Source organism: Equus asinus, chromosome 6 (genome assembly GCF_041296235.1).
Source record: "Equus asinus isolate D_3611 breed Donkey chromosome 6, EquAss-T2T_v2, whole genome shotgun sequence".
NCBI lineage: Eukaryota > Metazoa > Chordata > Mammalia > Perissodactyla > Equidae > Equus > Equus asinus.
Window position 1 is genome coordinate 90,309,869 of NC_091795.1, and position 16,930 is coordinate 90,326,798.

At 38.4% G+C, this 16,930-nt stretch overlaps 1 protein-coding gene across 3 annotated transcripts in view; it reads left to right on the plus strand.

Moving 5' to 3' along the window:
• The window catches only part of NBAS (NBAS subunit of NRZ tethering complex), a 335,592-nt gene that overhangs the window by 190,167 nt on the left and 128,495 nt on the right, over nt 1-16,930 (plus strand). For all 3 annotated transcript variants that reach the window (XM_014848079.3, XM_070512577.1, XM_070512578.1), the window contains exons 36-38: nt 7,022-7,189; nt 10,265-10,378; nt 10,715-10,838. In XM_014848079.3, the coding sequence (XP_014703565.2) occupies nt 7,022-7,189; nt 10,265-10,378; nt 10,715-10,838 (406 nt within the window). The remainder of the gene's footprint in view (nt 1-7,021; nt 7,190-10,264; nt 10,379-10,714; nt 10,839-16,930) is intronic.

Here is a 16,930-nt window from a genome sequence, read left to right on the forward strand (position 1 = left end):
CTAGGTCCTCGCCTGGGATCCAAATCAGCAAACCCCAGGCCGCTGAAGCGGAGCATGCAAACCCAATGACTATGCCAACGGGCCAGCCCCAAAATGTGAAATGTTTATGATAAAATGTTACTGTTTGTTAACTTTTGATAAAAGATACATGGATATTTATTCTTAACTTTGGCCTTTCTGCCTTTTTCAGATATAAAAATAATTGTATCAATAATATGTTAATATATAAGTTCTCTTTCTTCCCTCTCAGTTCTTTCTCTCCACTCATTCCATGAATCCCCTTGCTCAGAGGTGAACATTTTTACCTTTACATATATCCTTCCACAGTTTTTCTAAGTGTAGACAGATTTTCTGTACAGCTCTCCTTTGTCTCCTGGAGGATTATTATTTTGTTTTTAAGCTAAAATGAATTCATACTGCATATATTATTTTGAAGCTTGCTTTATTCATGTAACGTTCTGTGTCATGGATGTCTGCCCCCGTTGTTACATATACACCATATATGTGGTGATGGGTGGTGGTCATTGGAAGCGTGTACCATGGTTTATTTATCTTTCCTTTGTTTTTAGACATTTAAATTGTGCCAAGTTTTCCTCTATTTTAGGTTGAACGGCACTGAGCAGTTCACATGTACACATGTACACATCTTTGCATGCTCATGCTAGTATTGCTCTGGGATAAAATGGTAGAAATGGGCTTCCGGGATAGATAGTTTCCTGTTTTCTTATGATTTATTCTCCATAACTTTGTGTAAGTGCTGATTAAACAATTGGACGTGGAAAAAGAAAATAAAAATGTACTGCATATGTCTCTGTTTTTCATAACTATAGATCTCTTAATCTGGGTCCTGGATTGGTAGGAGAGCCAAGAAGGGGTTAGTCCCTAAAACTCCTGAAATAGTGTGGCATATTTGGTGTCTCTGTGTGTCTGTTTATGACTTTGTCTGTTCATGTGTGTATACATGCATGTGCCTTCACTTTTCTGAGGAAAGGACTTATAGCTTTCATCAGAAATGTATAGAGGTCCATGACTCCCAAAGGTAAGAGCATCTGAATTGTAGCCTGGCCTGTTAATTAGCAGATGAACTGAATGAAGTAGAGTCTGACTTTAGAGTGGTTTATTCCATGGGGTATTTTTGTATTGCTTCTTGTCACGGATACTTCTAAATGTGGCATCACTGGTAATAAAGATTGCATTCTTAATATTTTGAGTTCAGGATGAAATTGGCTATCAATAAGGGTCAGGTGCAGGGAAGTACTTTGGATTACCTAAAGATTGTTGGAGGAGAAAGGATAGTGGTTGAGCTCGGTTTGAGCCGTTTGTAATCCTTACCTAGTTTGTGTGTACCACCAGCTCAGTTTACAGTAGATAAACAGGTTTCCCAGGAATTAACGTTTATATTATCAGACACTAGAGAAAGCAGTTCCTAAACAGATTATTCATTTTAGTAGTTGATCAACAAGAATCCTTTCTGTAAGCCAAGCTTGACATGTGGAACTATCTGTGTTCTTGTGACCCTGTTTGGTAATGATGTCTCTTGTAGGATTTGAAAAATATTATTAGTGCTTAGTAAGTTAACCTTTGAGCTGTGAAGCACACTTGACGTTAATGAGATTTCATGTTAAATTTTATGCTGGGAGTTGTTGATTTGGTTTTGGGGATTAATCTATTTCTGCTGTTATATACTCTAAATTAATTAACACTGTGCGTCTATGAATTTAAAAAATGCCAACAGAAATCATCTCAGGAGTAAATTTTGCCTAACCTTTTTTTTCTTCCCCTATTACATATAGTTGAAAGAAAACTATTTTTCTCTTTAATGACTCTGGTTACACTATAATCTTGGTAGACTGCCTCCAAATTAAATGCTTCTTCTGTGGTTCAAATGAGCCTTTTATTTTACTTTCTCTTTTGTAATTCTCATTAGGGGGATGTCTTACAGAAAATCCTTTTATCACATCCATTTCTGAGCGTGTGGATTTCATTTATCTCCTGAAACAAACTTTTAAGTTTCATATGTTTTAAATTTGTTATCTTGAGTTAGCCCATCCATATGAACAGCAAGAAAGTTTAGGTTCATTTGATGAAGTGAAGTAATTGTTATGTAGCTTGTGTTTTTTGCTATCTTTCAGTTTTCCTCTGACTGAAGTTGTGTTCTGTTTAAGTGCCGTATTTCTTACCATGTTTATATTTTTAGTTCTATACTTGGATTAGTTGATGACATTCAAATCATTCAGTACGCCCTCTCAATTAAGAAGATTCTAAAGATGAACAGGAATGGAAAATGTGACATGAAATCTTATTTGAATAACATTTAGCCACTGTAGGCACATCATATTAGGCTTCAGAAAGTATATCTTCAAATATTTAAATAGTGCAGTAAAACTAGACTGCTTACACATATCTACAGATACAAATTACACATTAGGGAGTTTCACATGCTCTGAGGATATAGCAATGAATAAATATAGTCGTTGCCCTTGAAAAGCTCCTGTCTAGTTGAGAAGACAAAGAGACAAACAAAATCATAATATCACTATATTCTGGCAAGTGCATTAAGAGTGTGCATATAATGCTATGAGTGCATAGGAGAGGGGTATTACACTGTCTTAACAGGATTTTACTTACAACAAAAATATTACATGTCAAGGAAAATATGGAACATCCTTATGACCTTGGAGTAGGCAAAGACTTCCTAAATATAATAGAAAAGATACTAATCATAAAATGAAAAAACAGATATCTTGGACTAATTTAAAATTCAGAACTTCTGTTAATCAAAAGACACCATTAAGACAATGAAAAGATAATCTGTAGAGTAGTAGAAAATTTTCACAATCTATATATCTAGTAAGCGGTGTGCATCCAGAATATATGAAGAATTCCTACAAATGAATAAGGAAGACAGGTAACTAACAGAAGAATGGGAAAAAGATTTGAACAGACACGTCACAAAAGAGGATACTCAAATGGCCAACAAATACATGAAAAGGTACACAACTTCATTAGTCACTGGAGAGATGCAAATTAAAATGAGAAAGAGGTACCATGACATACTCACTAGTACTGCTAAAAGGAGAAAGACGTGTAATACCATGTGTTGGCATGGATGTGGAGCAACTAGAACTCTTGTAGTTGCTGGTTAGAATATAAATTGGTATAACCATTTTAGAAAATGTTTGGCACTATTTACTAAGTCTGGACCTATGCATACTCTGTGTCTTAGTAATTCCACTTCTGGGTGTATACCCAGAAACGCATGTCTTCACCAAAAGATAATTACTAGCATGTTCAGAGCAGCTCTATTGGTATTAGCTCCAAATTGAAGAGTACCCAAATGCTCATCAATAGAAGAAAGGATAAATAAGTTCTGATATAGTCACACAACGTAGTACTTTTACATTAGCAGTGTAATAGCGTTACACTAATGAGTTAGACAATAACTACTTGCAAGAATATGAATAAATTTATGTTGAGTAAAAGAAATCATACACAAAAGAGAACATAATTCCATTTATATAAAATATAAAAATAGGCAAAATAAATTTATGCTTCTAGAAGTCAGGATAGTGTTTATCTCAGCGGTGGTGGTGGCTGGAAGTGAGCGCAAGACAGATATCTTGGATTCTGGTGATGGTATGTTTCTTAGTCTTAGTGCTGGTTCCCTGGGTGTGTTAAAATGCATCAAACTGTACCCACAGAGGAGAGGGTGCATAACGTTCCTGATTGCTGAAATTGAGAGAAAGAACTGAGAATGTAAGGCCCCTAGATGGCCTCTTGGTTATGCCTATCAGTAGAAAGGGTGCATTCTGCTCTAGCCTGTGTTCCTTGAGGTTAACACGTGTGGGCTGTTTTATTTATTTGTTTTGGTACTAAGCCTTTAAAATCCAGTGTGTTTTACATTTGCAGCACATCTCAGTTTGGAATAGTGACGTTTCAAGTGTGCTGTTGCCCCACATGACTGGTGGCTACTGTGTTGGACAGCACAGGTTTGAGGCAGTTCTGGAAGTTCGTTCCGCTCAGTTTCCCGCTACTGGGCTGATCTGGTGATTTCGGTTAGATGTGTCTGCTCTGTAGACTCAGCTCCTCCTTGGAAACTTTGCTCTAAGATAGAGATTTGCATAAAGATTGCAGCTTCAGTATGACTGTAGATTGAAGCCATGTTCTTCACTCCAGAATAAAGATGATAATGCTGATTTTTCTGATTTCTGCTCACATTCTTTATTATTTTTTAAAAATAAATCAAGTTTCAGTTGTAGGGTAACAGAAAACATTCTAGCTATTCTAAGCAGAAGGAGATTTTTTATGGAGAATTGGGGTCTTACAAAATCATTGAAAGGACTGGAGGAGCAGGCTTTGGGTGTTAATTTGTAAGAGTAACTACTAGAACAGTGTTGCAGAACTTGCCTGCTAAGGGAGCTGCAGTCTGCCATACGCAGCTGGGAAATCAGAAAGCTACTCCTTATCACTTGGCTCCAATGCCACGCTGATTCTGCCAAGATACCAGCCAGCAAAATGGTGCTTCATACATGTCCTTTAACCCCATGAAACTGGGGTCTGGGCACTGGGGCTTATATTACCACTGCAGCAAAAAAGCAACTAGGACTATAAAAAAAAAGAATGAAAAAAAGTTAAGTTTACTGCCTGCCAGTAGAAGTCACAGAAATAACACAAGTATGGTCTCTAATATAGTTCTGCCTCCCAAATTCCATGCAGTGGCTACACCTGTTTGAAGAAAACTAGGTCACGTGTGCAAAGCCAGCTATAGGGAGTCTGGGAAATGTAGTCTTGAGCTTTTCCACTTCTAGACAGTCTGTAAGGGGGTCAGAATGGAGTTGAGTGAACCAAGCTGCAGTATCTGCCACAGTCTGAAACCCAGGAGAGGTGCTGTTTTTTATTGGCACCTAAACTCCAAACAATTATTTTTAGCATGGTTGCCTTTATAAATACACAAGCAGTTTAACATGATTTTTTTAATTAGCCTGTCTTCTGTTTTTTCTATGTTGTTTTCATAATTAAGTTATAATACATAATATTGCATTGATAGTTTATACTTTTCTCAATGTCCATAAAGCCCATAGGAAACAATTTTTTTAATGGAGACCTATTTCACATATTAATTGTATAAGTTTAAGGTGTACAACATATTGATTTGATACATTTATATTGCAATAGCATTGCCACCGTAGAGTTAGCAAACACCTCCTTTGTGTCACATGATTATCATTTCTTCTAATGTTGGGACACAAACTTTTTTTTTCATGTAAAAGCATAGTTTAGAAAATCTTATGAGAAACCTTAACCAACACCAAACTGGGCAAGTTGTAAGCTTTGGTTAATATAGCTTAAATACATTGCCCTTTAGAAGTCAGAATACAATTTAGAATGATTTTCTAGAAATTATCAAGCATCCTAACATGAAGTATTCATTTTCTGTTGCTGCTATAACATATTACCACAAATTTAGCAGCTTAAAACAGTGCAAATTGATTATTTGATAATCTCCATAGGACAGAAGTCTGGCAGGCTCGGGTGCGTCTCTACTCAGAGCCTCACATGGCCAAAACCAAGGGGCTGACCGGTCGGTGTTCTTTTTGGAGGTCCTAGAAGAGAGTCTGTTTCCATGCTCATTCATGTTGTTGACGGAATTTAATTCCTTGTGGTGGTAGGACTGGAGTCCCCCTTGCCTTGCTGCCTGTCAGCTGAAGGCTGTTCTCAGCTTCTAGATGCTTCCTGCATTCTTTGGCTTGTGGTCTCCTTCCTCCATCCTCAAAGCCAGCAACGATGGGTTGAGTCCCCTCAGGCCTCAGATCTCTCTGGCTTCTTCCCCTGTTGTGTCTCCCTGACCCTCTTTCTCTGACCCTGGCTGGGAAAGAGTCTCTGCTTTAAAGGCTCACGTGATTAGGTTAGTCTCACTCGGATAATTCAAGATAATCTCCTCACCTCAAGCTCTGTGTCCTTAATCACATCTGCAAAGCCCCTTTGCCATGTAATGTAACATATTTTCAGGTTCCAGGGATTAGGATGTGGGCATCTTTGAGGGCTCGTAATTCTACCTACCATGTACGGCAACTATCAGGTTGGTCTAAAACAGTGCCTTTAAGTATTTGTTGTGTGGTGATGTCTTGGTAATCTCTGAGTGAGTACATGATTTGGCATTTTTTCTTTCTTGAATAACATATTAGTGAATGATGTGCTGTAGACCTAAATAGCCTAAATAAGCTATCCTTCTATGAGTGGCAAGAGAGCTATTGAAATCGGAAGACTAGGCCTTAATTTTTCTTTCATTTAACTGGGATACTTTAGAAAAAATAAGTAGAAGTAGATAGACACTAAACCAAGAACTTTATTTTTGTAGAACAAATAATATTTTTCTTTGATCAAAAGCAGATGTGGTCGCTGTCATTTTTATTTAAAAGAATGCTAATGTATTGGCATTTTTCTCCACATGGACTCTCTCAGGTTGGTAAATGGAGAGTTAGAGTTTTGGCTGATTGCTTCAGGATTGGCAGGAGGTTCCATGTTATAAACCTTTTAAACACTATTAATCATTCACTTGTTTAGATGAAACAAAATGGCTTTCAGCATTTAAAGGTGTATCATCTGAATCTCTGCCTCTGTCTGGGTCGCAGTAGTATTGTTCAAATGGATTATTTATTTCTTTAATCTAAATAATAAATACTTTAAAGTGTCCTGTCAAAGAAATGAACATGAGTATTTCATTGGTAGGATATTAGATTGATAAAAAAATAAGGAACCCATTATTGGCTTTATAAATGTTTCTGAAAGGGATTATTTGACTAATGTACTGTGACGTTTTTTCCTTTACCAAATTTTCTTTTGTAAATGGTTCAAGGAGATACAGTATGCCAACAGTGCTTTGTTTCACATTCTTTTGTTACTCGCAAAGATGGATTTTTTATCTATCTTCATGTCTAATAATTTTCAGTAGTCCCATTGTCGCTCCCTGTTCTTGTGACAATGCACATTTTTGCTCTTGCCATTTTGTTTTTTAACACAGGATGAAGTAAGCGTTCCAGGCAGCAACTCAGCTGACCTATTGCACTGGACCACAGCTGCCACCATGAAAGTGCTTTCCAACACCACGACGACCACCAAGGCTGTGCTGCAGGCTGTCAGTGACGGGCAGTGGTGGAAGAAGTCTTTAACTTACCTTCGACCCCTGCAAGTAAGCAAGCGTCTTTCTTTTTAAAATCAGTTATGTAGGGGGCCGGCTCCGTGGCCTAGTAGTTAAGTTCGCATGCTCCGCTGTGGCGGCCCAGGGTTCGGATCCTGAGCCCGGACATGGCACTGCTCGTTAGGCCACGTTGAGGTGGTGTCCCATGTCCCACAACTGCAACCTAGATATACAACTATGTACAGGGTGGGGGTTGGGGAGATAAAGCAGAAAAAAAAAAAAAGATTGATAACAGTTGTTAGCTCAGGTGCCAATCTTTAAAAATAAAATAAAATAAAATCAGTTGTGTAGTTTTTATCAACTCATTAGCACTGCTCTTCAGTTGTTAAGAAATCTAGGCTTCCCATCAGATAGAGAATGAGTAATTTATTTTATAGAATGTAATATAGTCCCGTAGAGTAGTTGCAAAAGACACTGATATAGATTCAGGTATGGTCTGGCTTATATGTCAGAATTAAAGTTTAGTGGGATGAAAAGAAAAATAATTTTATCAATGCTTACTCTCTTTTGCTGTGTTTCTACAGGCCAGTAGTTGAGAAAAAGTGCTAGGCACTATCTTGGGGGCTGTCTTAGTTCTTTTAGGCTGCTATAACAAACATACCATAGATTTGATGGCTTAAGCAACAGACATTTATCTCTCTCAGTTCTGGAGGCTGGGAAGTCCAAGACCAAAGCGCTGGCAGATTTAGTGTCTGGTGAGAACCTGCTTCCTGGTTCATCGACGCCATCTTCTCACTGTCTTCACATGAGGGAAGGGGTGAGGGAGCTCTCCGGAGTCTCTTTTATAAGGGAGTTGATTCCATTCATGAGGGCTCTGCCCTCAGGACCTAATCACCTACCAAAGGCCCTTCTTCTTACTACCGTCGCATTGGGCTTAGGGTTTCAACATATGGATTTTGGTTGGGGGACACATTCAGTCTTTAGTAGGTAAAGAGAACAGTTTAACAGATTTCTTTCAGCCACTTTGGAAGTAGAGGTCAGGACAAGCAGCGGAGCAATTGAGTGTGCGTTCTGTGATGTTTTAACCCATCATTTCCCTACTGCCTTCAATTCCCAAACTGTGATCCTTTAGTCTCACATTGGAAAATGGAGGTGAAAAAGAAGCACGTGCTTTCTTATAAGTTCACCCCAAATACCGGGTATTTCTCTCATTCCTTCATTCATTCTGCCAATACTTACAGGCATTTTCTATGGGTCAAATACTGTGCTAATCACTGGGAATAGAGTTAGGAAACACTTCTGTCTAATTCCCTTCTCCTCTGGAACCTATATTGTAGTAGGAGAGACAAAGAAACCAACAAATAAAATATTTATGTAATAATGTAGTGGCAGGTGGTAAGGAGTACTGTGAAGATAAGTTAAGCAAGGTAAGGGAATCCTCATGATAACTGAGGGAGTGAAGTTCTGATTTAGATAGGGAAGGTAGGTTTCTCAGAAGAGGAATCACTGAGCAGAAACCTGATTGAGCCCAGTAGAACAAGTGCAAAGCCCTTCTTGAGGGAATGTGCTTGACATCTTTGTAGAACACAAAGGAGGCCAATGTAGTATGCGCTGAGTGAACAATGGGAAGAATGATAGGAGATGAGATCAGAGAGGTGGCAAAGAGGTCAACTATATAAAGCCTCGTATGGACTATGGTAGGGACCACAGGTTTTATTCTGAGTAAGATGGAAAGCTGTTGGAAAATTTAGGCAATGCAATGTGTGATCCACCTTTACTTTTAAGAGACCATTTCACTGCTGTCTAGAAAGCTGGCTGTAGTGTAGCAAAAAGACAGATCTCTATTCCGGTAGTCCAGGTGAAAGACGGTGGTGGTTTGGATAAGGGTAGCCACGAAGGAAGTGAGAAGTGGTTGCTTTGGGGATGTATTTTGTGGACCTGCTGATGGTCTAAGTATGGGATATGCAGGAAAGAGGAGAAGTAAGGATGATAGCCCAGACGGTTGGGTAAATGAAGATACCATTGACTGAGGTGCTATGTGCTTGACTTCGGGGTAAGTCTGTACATCTCTTATCATTGCATGTATCATACTGGATCATGATTACAGTTACTTTTCTGTCTCACATGTTGGGCTTTTTGAGGGTGTATGTCTTAGATAAAGTATTTAACACTGTGCCTAGTATATAATTTTCATTAACTATCAGTTGTAATTTTTATCATCATTTGCAGCAGCAGCTTCATTGTTTCCTTGGGCTATGCTTGGCTTAAAGTAAGCGCTCAGTAAACTTTGGAGGGATGGGTGAATATCTTTTACTTGGCTCTTCCAATAAGGAGCTTTACAGTCTATCTGAGGAAAGCACAACATAATTAACCATACTAGAGATACTAAAGTATTACTAATGAGGATTGCTGATGACAAGTCTTAAAGGCATTTGTGTGGATTGTAGTTGTGGAGGAGGTGGGGATAATGAAAGGGACACAGTTATATCTTGCTTCTGTCTGGTAGGGTTTCAGCAGGTGAGGTCTGAGGTGGGCCTGGAAGGAGAGGTGGAATCTAACTGGGCGGTCAGCATGGACAGGCCCCTCATAATGGAAGAAAGGTGTAGAGGCCAGTGGGATGCATAAAGTAGATTGTTTTGGTTGGAGCGGTGAGTTAGTCTTTAACATTAATTAACATTTGATAAGCTTAAATGTTATTCTGCTTAGTTTAGGCTTGATAGTGTTGACTGTTTGCATTGTTCACAGGTACTAAAGGTTTTTTGAGCCAGTGAGCAGTATACAAAATGATGTTTTAGGAAGGTTATTCTGACTATAATATAGAAAACTCACCATGTGTATAACAGTGATTGCATCAGCATTTCTGATTCATTCATGTCAGAGTGCCCAGGAAAATCAAAAGGCACAGCAGGATGAGGTTGGAGTGCTTCTTAGAATGTGGTTATTATTCTTACATTCTCTGCAGGGTGCCTATGTCACTCTTAGTCTCTCTTTAGATCACACAACGCACATTGATCAGTTTCTCCTGAAATCAATTCTTCCTTCCTTCCTTCTTCCCTTCCTCCCTCCCTCCCTGCCTTTTCAGCTCTCTTTCTTTTTATCCACTCTTCTTCACTTTGTTCTCTTTAGGGGCGAGAATTTGGTGGTGCTTATCGAATTGGAGCTGTAGCCAATGAAGATCTAGAAAAACAAGGCTGTCATCCTTTTTATGAATCTGTCATCTCCAATCCCTTTGTCGCAGAGGTAAGGACAGTGTGCCTAAGAACATAGATTTAATCGTCACGTTGTTGTGGGCATTTTAGTATAAACAAAAACTAAAGTTTTCCTGAAAATGTACTTCTTTGGCTTTGTTTTTACTCAGGTTATTCATTGGTTTTGTGTGATTTGTTTCTTATACATTACCACATATTATGAGATTAAAATCTATTTAAAGTTTCACATAAAGCAATATGCTTTAGTAAGTGAGAAGTTATAATTCAAGTCACCAGAAGATATAAAATCCCATATTGTGTTTTCTAAGAATATCTTCATGGACAAAAAGACACCCTACTCAATGATGTAACTGCTTCTTTTATCTAGTCTGAAGTAACCTATGACACCTATCAGCATGTCCCAGTGGAAAGCTTCGCAGAAGTATTGCTGAGAACTGGAAAACTGGCAGAGACTAAAACTGAAGCAGAAGAAGTATTTCCAACAACAGAAGGTATGAAAGAAGGTTCTAGTCCATTGACAGGGTGTAACATATTAGGAGAAAAATAATTAAAAGTGTATGAATGAATGAGAGCTAAGAAAAACAAAAATAAATTTTTCAGTAATTTTGAATAGCTTAACATGACACCATCATTTATTTAAAATATGTATTGAATACTTTGTTTTCCAGATACTTACTAATATTAAGGATTTAAAAGGATAAATATGATACAATTTCTATCTTTAAATTTTTAATTATGTGAAGTAATTCTTATAGTAAATAGTATAAGTACTCAATAAATATTTCTTTCTTTTTGCTTGTATGTGTTAGTTAGGAACTCTTAAGTATTTACTTCATAGAATGCAGATGTCTACTTGATCTTAAGAATTTTCTGTGTGGTGGCATATCTTTACATGTAGAATTTTTTGAGCAGAATTAAATGCATGCAAGTTTACCAAAGGCACCTTGCCATTTGTCCTTTTTTCTCTTTAGCCTCCTTACTTCTTTTCAAGATTCTAGGGTAATTTCCTTGACTATTTTCTTTCAATTCCCACTCTCTCTGCTCTGCCATCCTTAGTGAATACCTCATGACTTAAGGGCTGCTGGAGCTCCAGCTATCTTATCTATATCCCAGGCATCAGTAAGGAGGAAAGGAGGGGGAAGGAAGGGGAGGGAAAAAAGTTTTCTTGGCATTTCTGTCCACAACTTCCACTTACATATTCCTGGCCCCCTCTAACTGCCAGTAAACCTGGCTGATGCTGTCTTTTACCTCAGCACATGGCTGTGTGGAATAAAATTTGGGAAGATGTATACAGAGAATAGAATTGCCATTTTCCCAGAAACCTGATACAATAACTTGTTTTTGGATAATCTTTTCCTTCATTTAATATTTATATGTAGTTGGGAAAAGGGAAAGTGAATACCACTTCTCCATCCACTGTGTGGGCCCCTTGAATACTGGAGGTTTATTAAGTGTACCGTTTTTCTTCACTTCTGAGGTGCATGTTTTTCTACTTGTTATCACTTCTGAAACCAGAGTGTATCTCACAGTCAATGAGTACATTTATGTTTCTTTTTTCCTCCAAAAAGCTATTATTAAATTCTTGGTATGTCTTATAAATTATACTGAATATATATGAAGAGTGTAGTTGCATTGCTGTTTCCTCTTTTAACTATTCTTTATTACTTCTTGCTTTTCTTTTCTTTTTAAAAAAATGTCTTTGTTTTCAATTCCATAGACATTTATTTGTAGCCAGCATTCAGTTTGTCTACTGTGAGACGGGCCCTGTGTCAACTGCTATTAATACACCATCTTATTTAATCTTCATGACAAACCACCTGGTATTTATCATCAGTCCTATTTTACAGATAAAGAACCATGTCTCATGGACATGAAATCATTTTTTCTGGGTTACATAGCCAAGAATTGGTAGAACTTAATTCAAATTCAGCTTTATTCAATCATTGAAGGTGGGTAGTACTCTTCCCATTGTACCAGTCTCTGCAAGAAGTGAGGCAAAAAATGTAGGAAGAGCGTTAAACAAATCAACAAATAAAAACGTCAGTGGTGTTGTTTAGTTTGATATTTTCTGTTCAAAATTTGTCAATATGTTGAAGGTATAATTTTTGCAAGATGGAGTTTGTGAATAGGAGAGAAAATTATCCTGAAGAATAAAAGCACCTCAAAATGGAATTATTATTTGTTCCTCTTTCATTTCACCACACATGACATTCCCATACTCGTAGTAAAGGGTAAAATTCTGAAGGTGTAACACACAGGAATGGGAGGTGTCATCTGTTTCACCCATTTGTTTCTCAAACCTGCTTCTGAATAAATTGTCTTTAATTATTTACTCATGGATCAAATTATGATTGATTATTGGGATGGTTTGTTCAGATAGACTCAAAGACCTTAGGAAAATACTGGGTTAGCTGTGGAAGTATCACCTGTTGATTGGCGTAATAATGGACTGAAGTAGTAAACAGGAAGTTTGGAAACAGTGATTCATATAATATTTTTATTTATCATTTAGCTTGCAAGTTGCATATAGTGAATTGAGTACCTCTCATACAGAAGATATGCCTCACATGGAGGCAGAATCGTGGACTCATGATAAAGGTCTAAAGATGGTAAAAACTCTGCCTAGAGTAGACCCTCTCAGACTGATTTCCCAGTTTATTAAGGCTTCTGCTATTTTCCAGAGCTGTTTTTGGAGAAAGCCTCAGGCCCTTGTGAGACACAGGTTTCTGGGTTATTAGGCCTCCTCTTTTCATAGGGTCCTTAGAGTACTTGACCATCTTTGCTGTAGTCGGTAACTAAACTATGAGGCATCAAAATGATCTTGAAATGTTAAGCAAATAGAGAAGTTTTCTTGAGGAGCAGTGTAGAGTAGAGGAACCATACTTGATGAGGAGCCAGGGGATCCGCCTCCAGTTCCCTTTCTCACCATGTATGCATTAGTCATTGAAGGAATGGTCCTTGAACTACCTATGTGTCAGATACTGTCCTAGTACTTAGAATATAAAGTTGAGGGAGATACTGTCCCTGTCTTCAAAGGACTTACAGTCGAGGTGAGGAGACAGACAAATTTGTGCGTGATAAGGGCTGTGCCAGGCACACACAAGAGGCATTGGGATTATAAACGTCTGACAGCTGAGTGAAAAGGTGTTTGAAGAGGCTTCCTGGAGCAGATGATATTTGACCTGGGTTTTGAAGGATGAGTAAGAGTAATGTAGATGAAAAGAGGGGGGAGAATTGAGAGGGAGGTGGGTTGGGAGAGGGAGAACTGGGCGTGTTTTAGGAAGAGGCGTTAAAATTCACAGAAGCAAAGGTGATAAACGTCATGGCTTTTCAGGGATTTGTAAATTATTCTAATAGCTGGAGAGGAGTTTATGTGGGCAACCAGTGAAGAAATGAGGCAGTAGTAGGCTGCGAGGAAATGCAAGGCCTATGTGCTAAGTTAAACGTTTTAAATGAACCCTCTACTGAAAGTGACAGGCGTTCAAGCTGAAGAATATTATTCAGGTTTTCTTTACTTCCATTTCCTTATCAATGAGATGGACATAACAGCTTCTGTGGTCCATCACTGGACTGCTGCTCTCCAGTGATGAGGATGGGGCCCTCTCTTGTGCACCTTTTCTTAGACTAGTCCTTGGCCTGCATTAACTTCCTTGCCATCATCTTGCGTTTTGGTTGATCCAGTTATTATTCCCCCTTGTTTTCAAGGCCTGCTGCTGTCATTCTCCATCCTGGGGACACAGTAGGGAATTTTTAAGAAATACTGAAGCCTGGGATCCACTGTGGACCATTTATTTCAGAATCTCTGAAGTGGGGCCCATGCAGCAAATATCTTTTAGAGTTCCTCAGGCAATTCATTTGTGAAACTATGGTTAAGACCCTGTGGAAGTTTCACTGAAGGTGTTAGATTCTCCCCAACTATCATATGTCTGTTCTTCAAACTCTGATACACTGGCTTCCTGAGCCTCTCACCTGGTGTCCTGGCAAGGCCAGCTATACCTTTTATGTCTGTGTCTAGTCTCTTCAACTTGAGGGTCAAACTCTGAGTGCCTTATCTATTTCTAACACTATTACTAGGGCTGTGAGGGTTTTCTCTATGCTGGGTGCAAAATCAGTGTCTCTTCATAATGATGAGAGTCAGCACGGTGTGTACATAACAGACATTGGGACAGACACTGAGGATCTCTGCTCTTGGTGACTCTCCTCGAGTTCCCAGGGGCGGGTGTGCTGTTATTTTAGTGGTGTAGGTGAGATTTTAGCAGGTCTGTAGGGATGTTCTTTCTGCCCCTCTGTCTCTTCAAGTTGTCTTTCATGACATTCAGATTTTAATATCCCACCAAAGGAAAGAATCCATGTCCATTAAAGTATTTTTTAAAAACGCAAATATTTTTGAATTGAATGGGAAAAACATTCAAGAGCACCTACTGTGTGTATTAAGCATGGAAGTTTTTAAAATGTAGAACTGGTTTTAATAATAATCATTCTTTACGTTTGAGTTTGTAATTTAAGTATTTTCATAAATACTATCACACTTCTATCTCTTGATGATGCTAATGTATCTGAAACAGATATTTTTGGCTATTTTATAATATCAAATATTTGTCAGAAACTCAGCAGAATTGAGGAATGATATAGGTTAAATGACTCAAATTAAAAATTGTAAAAATGTGACTCCTAACTTTGGTTCAGAAGTAGGTCATAGTACAAATTAAACTTCCCAACGTGATCTGACTTTTCAGAATTTTTTAATAAAGTTGATGAAAACATTTTATGGAGACTAGCTGAATAAAATTGATCATTATTTATTTAGCTAAATGAATGATTTAATGGCTGATGATTTCCAAATCAATAATATGGTCCTCTGTGAATTTGGTTCTGGAATTAAATTTATCATAGAGTACTTTCCAGAGGCACTTGTTTTGTACGGAATTAGTACTTGGAGGCTTAGGCATAGATTTAATCTGATTTTGCTGTATAACTTGTTTAGAAAATGCATCGTAGTCAAGGTTTGAAAACAGGCACTGCAAATTGAATTCATACACACTACTAAATGTAGGGCAGGTCTTTTATTTTATTTATTTATTTTTTAATATATCTTGAATGTTAATCTGGAATCACTGTGACTCAGTCTGCAGCCAGAATGACATATACCTGTGGAATAGTGGAATCAGTCTACTTCAGATTCTCACTTACATAATTTTGTCAAATGTTGCTTCAGATGGTCTGCTGATCCAAACACTGAGAAGCTTCCTATATGTGGGATTTGATTTCCACTTTGTAAGAATCCTTGAGGCTCAGTGAGGGCTGCCAAGGAAGTTTAGATGCCCAGGGGTGGAGTGGGGACTGATGTCCACCCCTTCCCCATCAGTTTGCTTTAACGATTCACTTGTTAGTCAGGAGTGGCTCTGAGCTGGGCACTTGGGTTGTAGAGATTCATGAACTGTGATCCAGTTGTGGGAGAAAAAGATGTTCTGAGTTAACACATGAGTGTTACATGTGTGTGTAACGTGAGTAGCACAGTAACACAGTTGTGTTAGGGATTAGGGAAGAGAGAAAATCCCTTTCCTTGCAACGTGGGGACGTGTGGGATGGTGATATACTGCACCCTGGCCATGTTCCTAGACTTGGAGCAACTGGGAGGTCGTGGACTTTGTGTGGCCAGAAACTCAGCTGCCTGAGTGCTGGAGACGAGGCATATATAACTCGTCCAGAAGTACCTTTCTGGGAAATAAATAACTGACAGCTTGAGCATTTGCCACGGTTATCAGAGACAGCTTTTTCTCTTTCCTTCCTCTAATATTTTATTAAGAAAATTTTTAACTGCACAGAAAAGTTGAGAAAATTCTACAGTGAATTCCTATATACCCTCCACCTAGATTCTACAGTTAATATTTTACCATACTTGCTATAAATATTTCTCTCCACCCCCTCTCCATCTACCAAATTCAACTTATTTTTTGACGCAGATAGTGGTGAAGTAACCTGACTAATACCCACACTGAGCAATCAAAGAGGAGAAGAGGATCTGGTGACACCCACACAGAGGGGGATCATTTGAGGAACAGATGCTGGGGAACATGGTGACCCTGAAGCCAAAGTGCCTAGTACTACAGAGAAATTTGAGAGAAGAGACGAATGGATTTGGTGACCTTTGAAGGTGTATCAGTTGGGACACAGGCATGGAAGCCAGCTTCTAGGGACTTGAGGAAAGAATGGGTGTCAAGGTAATGGATGCAGTAGGGGACAACCACTCATTTAAGAAGTTTAGTGATGCAAACAAGGAGGGGACTATTGAATTTGTTAGAGTAGAGAGCTCTCAAGGGAAGAACTTTTTTTCCTAAGACTGGAGTGATTTGTTTATATGCTGGCACATGGCAAATAGAAAAGAAGGACTTTTTGTAATTCTGAATCCCCTCTTGTAAACTGAGGACAATAGATAACTTCTTCCATAGAGTTGTTGTGAGGAGTAACTAATTCAAATAATTGTAGAGTGCTCAGTGAGCAGAAGCTGAACAACGGTAAGAATGGTGGCAGAAGTGCATCAGGTGGGACTGTTTAAGTCTGCTGTTTTCTTTTTACTGAAATT